The following is a 9,150-nucleotide window of genomic DNA, read 5'->3' on the forward strand; positions in this document are numbered from 1 at the left end:
TAGAAGTATCCATTATTTTTCAACCTTTTTTTTTTTAGTTGGTTTGTCCCCTTGTGCTTTTTAAAGGTGATTTGTTGTCATTTGTTTAAATAGAAACTGAATTGGCACTCTGGTAGGATTTATAAAAAAATCATAAATATATATGCTATGAACGCATTTAAATGCTCATAAGTCATGTGATATTGATGAAAACATTTTTTTTAAACAACCATTTTCAACTGTTTACTGCAATTAACATATTCAGAAGATCACAGAATATGAGACAAGTAATTCTGGAGATACCGTATTGAACTTTAGGAGGTGTTGTCTAATATCAAAAGAACAGTTTCAAACCACATAGGGTTCCATTATCACAGTAGTGAATTCATTACTGGCGTGGAATGAAATCCCATAAACAGATAAAACATTGTTATAATAGGTTAAATCAACATAAATGATGGTATGACTCCAATGTGCTTATTTGTACTATTTAATTAATTTTTCAATCTTTAGGCTGTGGTGCATTTTACACAGTACAATTCCCTGGATTAATGGATGCAAATAAATAGTGCGGGTCTCGGGATGGTATGCTTTATTATACATTTCATATTACAAGCATGACCTGTGCTGCATTTTATTCAGTACAATTCCCCAAATGAATGAGCCAAAAGATAAAGACATAAACCAATGTCCACCTCAGTGGACACAACTCAGCGGTCTTGATCTCAGGGCTTATACTGCATTATACATTTCGCAATACAAGCACGAAAAATATCACGTCAACTTGGAATCAATCAAATCATCTTGAAATATTCTTCCGGTTATAATCATTTTAAAAGCAGACCGGAACCAATTGTAAAAGAAAGCGTAAATAAACGGGTTTAGCAAAGAATTAGATAACGTGAGCCAGTTCAATGATTCAATAACGGGAATGGATGGGGAACGAGCGAAGAGCGGCTGAAAGACAACGCAGAAAAAATAAGGAGACATGAATAATAAAAAGACGCCCATGACGATAGCCAGCGTTTTGGTAGCTTTTCTCTCCACTTTACTGACTGAGTTTGAGCTCTGGAGGCTGCTCACCTGCCTCTGAGCTACAAAAAAAATCTTCAAATAGATGCAGCTCATTATGATTGCGGGTAGATGAAAAGCCAAAACAGGTCCCATAATATTTGACAAAATAACGGCGACGGAGCACATTTGCTCACATGTTCCTTGACTGTATCCTCCTATTATAATGCCGAATGCAATCATCACAGCAATACCCCAGCACGCTAGAATCATGCTCAGAGCAACGCGAGCAGTTATTTTGGATTTATAGGTTAAAGGCTGGCACACAGCATGATATCTGTCAATGGAAATGCAACATAAATTCAAAATGGATGATGTGCACAGTGACACGTCAAAGACGTCTCGGATTTTGCAGATCAAATTCTCATGATGAAGACAGGAGGTCACGGTAAAGGCCATGCTGAAAGGGAAAACTAAAAGACCGACCAATAGGTCCGCCAAAGCTAGAGACAGAATAAAATAGTTAGTGGGAGTGTGAAGCTGTTTGAAATGCACAACTGAGATTATTACAAGAAGATTCCCGCATATTGTCGCCACGGACAAAAAAGAAAGGACACAATATATCAAGATACATATTACAGACGGGTCGCTTGTAAATATCAAAGACGAATTGTATAATTCATAGCAAGGATGTATGTCATGAGTCCCGTTGCTGTTCGAATCCAGTTCCATGATTCAAAATTTCTGCAAAAATATTCCACAGCATTAGCGTTAAAACGTAAAATCAGTTCAAATGTAGTGTCAATAAAAAAAACACGGAGAGATAGAGATAGATAGATAGATAGATAGATAGATAGATAGATAGATAGATAGATAGATAGATAGATAGATAGATAGATAGATAGATAGATAGATAGATAGATAGATAGATAGATAGATAGATGTTAAACTTGATTTCATACCTGGAGTGTTTAATCTGAGGCACCTGGTCGTGGTCAGTGTCATCTTGGTATTTATGAACCTGCATCTCATTAACATAATATAGACAGACAGGGATCTGCCAATCAGATCTGTAGATGTTTTATTCTGACTCAGTACACAGACTGCCCTCTGTTGCATCAGGAAGTAGTCAACTGCTAGTTTTTTGCAAGTTTACTTTTATCTGGCACTTTTCATCTTTACTTGTTTCATTCACGCTTCGCACCAACAACTTACACACAGAAGCAGTTTGAATCAGGTGACATTAGCTATGACTAACATTGTACATATTCACATAAAAACACATATGTAACGTACCACTTTGGGCTGTCGCGTGTGATGTTGGCGTTGTTAGCACTTTGTTAGCACATTGTTAGCGGTTTAGCAATGACATCACACAGGAAGCACTTCGCATGACCACAAACAAACTGAATTAAACTTACAAGCTCAAGATAATGTACAAAACAAATATTATTACTCCTGTGGACTTGTAAATGTTTCCTGGGTCACTGGAAATGTACAGTAAAAGCATACAAATTAAAATTCCTAAAAAAGTGTCTCTCTCTGCATTATCACCAAAATACCAGTGCCATCTCAAGGCCAACAAGTAAACTGCGTTTATATTGTTAACTGCCAGTTAATTTGTTTAATTTAAAGGGTTTAGGAGTGTTTTTTTAATTGTATATATATATATATTTGGATTATGCACAAATGTAATTCTAATACGTATGTATTTGTTACCATTTTTGATGCATTTTTAATATTTATTCATATTATTCTTTTTAAGCATAGGTCTCAAACTCCAGTCCTCGAGGGCAGCAAACCTGAATGTTTGTCATGCCGCTCTCCTAAATACACCTGATTCAATTGATTAGGATAATTTACAAGCTCTTGAGCGCTTGCTGATGAGCTAATAATTTGAATCAGGTGCGCTTATGACAGAAGCATGGAAAACATTCAGGATTGCGGCCCTCGGGGCCTGGAGTTTGAGACATACGCGTTTGAAGGGATAGTGTGTAAGATTTAGACAGTTTTTCATTTTGGACAGCAGGAGGTGCTGCATTTACCATTGTCCGTAGCTATAACAAACATGGCTGCCTCCGGAGAAGTGCCACCCCCAATGTAATGTAATTTTGTGATAACTAGACCTATGCTGATAATTAAAACATACTGTTGGTGATTAAGAACACATTCATTTGCAAGTTTTTGAATTTTACAATTATTTGATTCATTCCTTTTTCATTAAAAATGGTATAAATTTTACATACTGTCGCTTTGAAGGGTTTAGTGGCGTTTTGGGGGGCTTTGAACTGATTAGGCTATTTAACATGTAAAATGCGTCTCTACTTATGAAAGATGTTACAAAATTACTCCCAGAACAAATTAATTATGTAAGTAGAGGAACTACTGTATTAACAAACTAAATGTGTTCAAGGAATTTACAATTCTAGGCCTTCTTTTTCATTCGTCTGGATGTTTTCTTTCTATCAGGGGAATTGTAAAAATGTTTTTTCTAGCACCAATGTTCTTGCGTTTAAATTCCATTAAATTAGTTAGACATGACATAAAGTGCAGCTGTTTTTTCTTTTTTTTATTGTTTTGAACAGCATAAGCCGTTTAAATATTGCCTACTAGCTGTAATGTTCACAATGACGCACACAAAAGACAAAATTCATTGAGTGCCTATCTTCGATCACCAAATATTTGAACTTGAGTCACGCATGCGCAGATCCGTTACGTCCGTAAATTGCTGAATAACCACAGAATTGAGATGATCCTGCCTGTTAAGAGCCCTGCACGGTGCAACAAGGAAACAGAACTCAGTGTGCGTCATAAGTGGAAAGAATGCTGCCACCGCTTAAAAGAGGCAAGTTTCCAAGTCAGTGTTTTAACATCACTGACAAAGTTCAAGAGACAGACGCCACTGTGTAAAATCCCAACTCCAACACAATGACTCACAAAAAGGCCCAGTAAAACAAGACTAGTGACAGAAGAGTGAAAGCGACAGTGACGTTCTGCAAAGGCAAGCTAAAAAATATTGTCTGTGTGTGTGTGTGTGTGTGTGTGTGTGTGTGTGTGTGTATATATATACTGTGTATATATTTTTTTGCAAAACGTCACTGTCGCTTTCACTCTTCTGTCACTAGTCTTGTTTTACTGGGCATTTTTCTCAGTGGTGGTCATTGACTTTAAAAATTAATAATTATTTTGAAGTCCAAATTACAAATTGCAGTTGAATATAAGAAGAACATCATTTTATTTCTTTACTATTAATTGAATATGAATGAAATACAATAACAGAAACATATTCAAAATGAAACAATAAATAAAGAAAATGCTTGCACTCACCAAAACAATCGGCGGTCACAACCGATCAGTCTTTTCAATATCTCCCAATTTTTCTTGTACTCTTCACGCAGTGGATCCACTCGGGTGTTCCCAAAAGTTTTTGAAAACATTTTTTTTTCAATCTTCTCTGTTGCTGGTCTTGTTTTACTGGGCCTTTTTGGTATTTAATATTCTTTAAAGTATTTTCCAGCATTCTTTTAAGTTTAAGCTTAAGCATTTCAAGCATCCCTTTCTCTCTTCTTAGAAATGTTATGTATTAGTATTTTATATGTGGATTAGTTAAAATTTGATGGGTGGGACGTAAAGCATCCTCCAATTCTGGAATGTCCCATTTGTTCTTTAAATACAAATAAGATAAGATAATATAGATAACTTGCGGAAGAATATCAAGTGCTCTAAGTGCACCGCATCCATGTGAAAATAGCAGAATGATCAGCGACAACACATTTTTACTCTAAGTGTGGAGGTGGCCAAAGATGGGCAAGAAATTGTCATGGGCATAATATTTTGCGCTACATGATACAGTATTTTGCTCTATCTTCTTCATATCTATGCAGTTTCTTCCACTCAATCTACTTCATAATATGCTCAGAATGTAAGTATATTCATTTATTAGTGGTTCATAATTACTGCCCTTATTACTGTTTTTGGTTTTTTTTGGTTTTGTTTTATTGCCTACTTTATTATATGCTCGATTATGCACCTTGGTATGAAGTATCTTTCAGTTACCTGCCTTTAAATATTGAACTATTTGTAAACTAGAACTAGGCTAACTGTAAGACAGTGGCAAGTATATGATGGGCACGGCCACATTACTGAGAGTAACAGCAAATAATGCTGCTGAGAAACCAATGCTGGCAAGAACGCCCGTGCTCCAACCAGGCAGGAAACTCAATAAAATTTGGTTAATTATACAAGTGATCCATTTGTACAGTAAAACATTTAGGTTAAGAATACAATTGGTTTTGGAGGCAGAGAGAAGTGGCATTAATAGCAAACAGACACAGGGGAAAAGTTGGCTGACAGGTTTTACCTGGAAAGACTCTAGATGCCATTGTTGGGAATAGGTGAAATACCTGCAGCTGCAGAAATACTGGCAGCTGTAAGAACAAGCCCCATGAATCAATAAGTACCGTTTTTCTGCACTATAAGGCGCAGCTAAAAGCCTTTTTTTTAAAAAAAAGCTGATGGTGCGCCTTATAATCAGGTGCGTCTTTTATTTGGATCAATTTTGAGATTGGGATTGGTAGATGGGGAATGAACTGATAAAGTAAGCTTTACCTGTTTCTTTTGTGTGTTTACAGTTGAACAAGGTTGGTCATATTGGCATTGAGTTATTATGCTATTGAAAGTTTCGCGTTATTATTTGAGTTATTATTGTTATTACTTTGAGTATTACTCTATAGCGATTGAAAATGTTTTAAAATAGGTCATTAATTGAGGGTGCGCCTTATAATCCGGTGCACCTTATATATGGAAATTTTTTTAAAATATGCCATTAAATGAGGGTGCGCCTTATAATCCGGTGTGCCTTATAGTGCGGAAAATACGGTACTTGTAAATATATAGAGTAAAAGATGCATGCCATCCATTTGAAGGTGCATCTTTAATCAGGGTGTCAGATGAACAGAATAATCACGATGAAACATTCATGAAATAAATTCTGCAGACACAGCGAGCAATTGCAAAGCTCTTTGCGACAATAAACTTGAGAACACGCCGCGTTTGAGCAAAGTCGGTGACGGACAGTATAGATAATCTTTTATTTTACTGATTTTTTTAATGTTTTTTTTTTTTAAGTATTTAAAGATTTATCCATCCATCCATTATCTTCTGCTTCATCAAGGGATGGGTCGCCTTTTGGGCTTTAGGCCTGGCCACCAGGTGCTTACCAACAAGCCTTGCCTCCAGACCTGGCTCCAAAGTGGGTACCCCTGTGACCCGCGTCCGGGCATGGGAAACCAAAGTTTTTACTCATCATAAGGGCTATCTATGTGACCATGCTTAGTCTGGTCCCTCAATTAGGACTTGTTTGTCATGAGTGACCCTAAAGCTTAAAGCTCCTAGGATTATTGGGACACACAAATTCCTCCAGGTGGGTTTAAAATTAGATTCATTGGATCAAATAATTACAGATTTTAAGTTATTAATGTAACTTTTTTTATCTTGACAGTATTTTTTATAAGACTGGTGCTTCAAATAAAATATGCATAGTACAGGTTGTACATGTGATCATGTGTAAGTGCTTGTGCAGGTATACTGACAATAAAGAAACCTTGTAACCTGATGAAAACATTTGGTTTATGCTTACCATATTACATGTGATATACAAATAAAAATGACATTAGCATGAAAAAACCCACAAGGTGTTGGTTCTTCTGTGCATTTGGAAGATATTAGAAACTTTGCTGAAACACAGATTCAAAAGCAAATCACGTTACATTTGATCTGAACACATAAACGTTTTTGCATTCCTTCTGCAATCTTCTCGTTCCCTCTCTTTCACCAACTTTATTTTTAAACAGGCGTAAACAGGCGATAATTTCCAGGATTTTAGAGAAAATGTAGGGGTATGTTAGAATTTAAGCAATGGTTGCTTTTAACTGCATAAGCCAGTAGTTCTAGTAGTGGGGTCCACTGACCCCCAGGGAGTCTGTTGCCTGGCATTGTTAGGGTGTTTTGGAACTGATTTAGTTTATCTCTTACAGGTACAGATTTGTATCTTGTTCGGCTTAGTCTTACTTTTTTTGGCACTGCCCCTGGCCAATATTGAGTGCATTAATAGTGTGCTGCCTGTCTACCTAGATAGAAGCCATTGTAACATCTTGGAACATTCGTTCTATATATATATATATATATATATATATATATATATATATATATATATATATATATATATATATATATATATATATATATATATACACACACACACACACACACACACGCATTTGTGTTCATTTTAAGTTATATTAAATTTGAATAATAAAATGGAATAGTTATGAAATTTGTCAAAATGTGTTTTGTGTCTACATTTTATTGCTAAGGAGGCAATGGATTCTGCAAAGCTAAAAAGGCGTTTTATTTGAAAATGCTGGATTTGACTAAATAATTGGAAGGAAGCCTTTTGAGGGAAATGAACCCAATCTGTTATAAGGAGGTGTGCAATTTGCAATTTTTATTCCTAAACTTTATAGCCAAAAAGTAACAAACATACTTGTTGTTAAATTGAATATGTTGCTGAAAAAAGGGCACTTATGTTTGGCTTAACTGATTTTTTGTTTTGTTTTGTTCCCACAAATATTTCGTAACATTTGGGGTCCTCGGAAAAGCAGCCACTGTGCCCAGTAAATACAATACTACAATATCAACCCAATTGGTGGATGCAGAAAATGTCTTCATTTGACAAGAATGGGCAAAGTTTTCATAGATTTGGTTTCCATTATACTGACAGTGGATTCTTCCACAAAACTGAGAAGAAACAGGATGTAAGGGGAACATGTACAATACATTCCATGGTTGAAAATTAGTGCATTGGTTGAGATTTGTTAACAGTGATAGGAAAAAAAAAATCAAAAGAGTTTTGTGTTAGTAAAATCACCTTGAAATATTTGTCCAGTCAAAATCAGCCTAAAAGCTGTTCTGAACCAGCTGTAAAAGAACGCATAAATAAACGGATTAAGCATCGAGTTGGAAAGCGTGAGCCAATTGAGCGTTTCGATTACAGCGATCGGCGTTATATCAAATGTCAAAGGCTGAAAGATGATACAAACGAAATATGGTGTCCAACATAAAATAAAAACCCCCATAACAGTCGCCAGTGTCTTGGTAGCTTTTGTCTCCATCTTGCTGACAGTTGCTCCTGACGTTGTACTCTGGATGCTGCGTACTTGTCTCTTTGCAACAAGGAAAATCCTCAAGTAGATGCTCAGCATTATGATAACTGGGATATAAAAGGAAAATATGCACGCCAGAGTGGTCGAAATCAATGAATCAATCAGGCACCTGTCTTCACACTTGCCTTGATTAAACCCCGCTACCGTAATTCCGATTCCTATCAGTGCAGAAAGGCCCCAGCTTACCAAGATCATGATCCCCACAACATGAGAATTAATTTTACTTCTGTAGGTCAGAGGCTGGCACACTGCGTAATATCTGTCAACAGAAATACAGCAGAGGTTTAAAATCGAAGCTGTGCTCAGCGTGACATCAAAACTGCCTCGTATTTTACAAAATAGGTCTTCGTGATGCCAACAGGAGAATACGGTGAAGCCCATGCTGAAAGGGAAAACCCAAAATCCCACAAACAGATCGGCCACAGCTAAGGACAGAATGAGGTAGTTAGTAGGGATGTGGAGCTGTTTGAAGTAAATAATCGCCGTAATTACAAGGAGATTTCCAAGTATCGTAAAAATAGATAATAAACCAAGAAAAACGTATAACCCGACGCATATAATTGAAGGATGACTTGTAAATTTGTAAGTTGTATTATCCAAGACATAGCAGGGATGTATGTATTTAACAACGATGGTCAACTCTGATTCCATTCTTCTGGATTCCTGTGAACAAACATTTCATTAATAATCCATTCATAATCATTAATAAACCGTTATATAGGAAATAGTTCAACTCTCATATAAACAACATCAACATTCATGAAAACAAGAAAGGTTACCGAGTTTGTAAGCGCATCAGTGTTGCGCTCACTCTGTGGGAAACGCATGAGAATCCTTCCTTATTATTATTTTGAAGGGAGATATTTCATCCAATCAGCGCACATCTCTTTTCAATGACATCACTGAGCTTTGAGATTGAGAAACATCGATAGTATTT

The 9,150-nt window shown here is 36.3% G+C and overlaps 2 protein-coding genes across 2 annotated transcripts; both read right to left on the reverse strand.

Moving 5' to 3' along the window:
• Positions 1-753: 753 nt before the first annotated feature.
• LOC148407436 (trace amine-associated receptor 7g-like) lies at positions 754-1,722 on the reverse strand. Its single transcript, XM_088403560.1, has one exon. It carries the CDS (start codon positions 1,720-1,722, stop codon positions 754-756), a length of 969 nt encoding a protein of 322 aa, XP_088259686.1.
• Positions 1,723-7,843: 6,121 nt separating this feature from the next.
• On the reverse strand, positions 7,844-8,864 carry LOC148407437 (trace amine-associated receptor 1-like). The gene has a single exon (XM_088403601.1). The coding sequence runs from the start codon at positions 8,862-8,864 to the stop codon at positions 7,890-7,892; it is 975 nt and encodes a 324-aa protein (XP_088259727.1). The 3' UTR covers positions 7,844-7,889.
• Between the last annotated feature and the right edge of the window lie 286 nt (positions 8,865-9,150).

The sequence above is a fragment of the Hippichthys cyanospilos genome, chromosome 20, assembly GCF_059441005.1.
Source record: "Hippichthys cyanospilos isolate Australia breed blue-spotted pipefish chromosome 20, RoL_Hcya_1.0, whole genome shotgun sequence".
Taxonomy (NCBI): Eukaryota; Metazoa; Chordata; class Actinopteri; order Syngnathiformes; family Syngnathidae; genus Hippichthys; species Hippichthys cyanospilos.

Coding starts and splice junctions, on each gene's coding strand:
- LOC148407436 (XM_088403560.1), bottom strand. CDS start 1,722: ATGGAACTGGATTCGAACAGCAACGGGACTCATGACATACATCCTTGC.
- LOC148407437 (XM_088403601.1), bottom strand. CDS start 8,864: ATGGAATCAGAGTTGACCATCGTTGTTAAATACATACATCCCTGCTAT.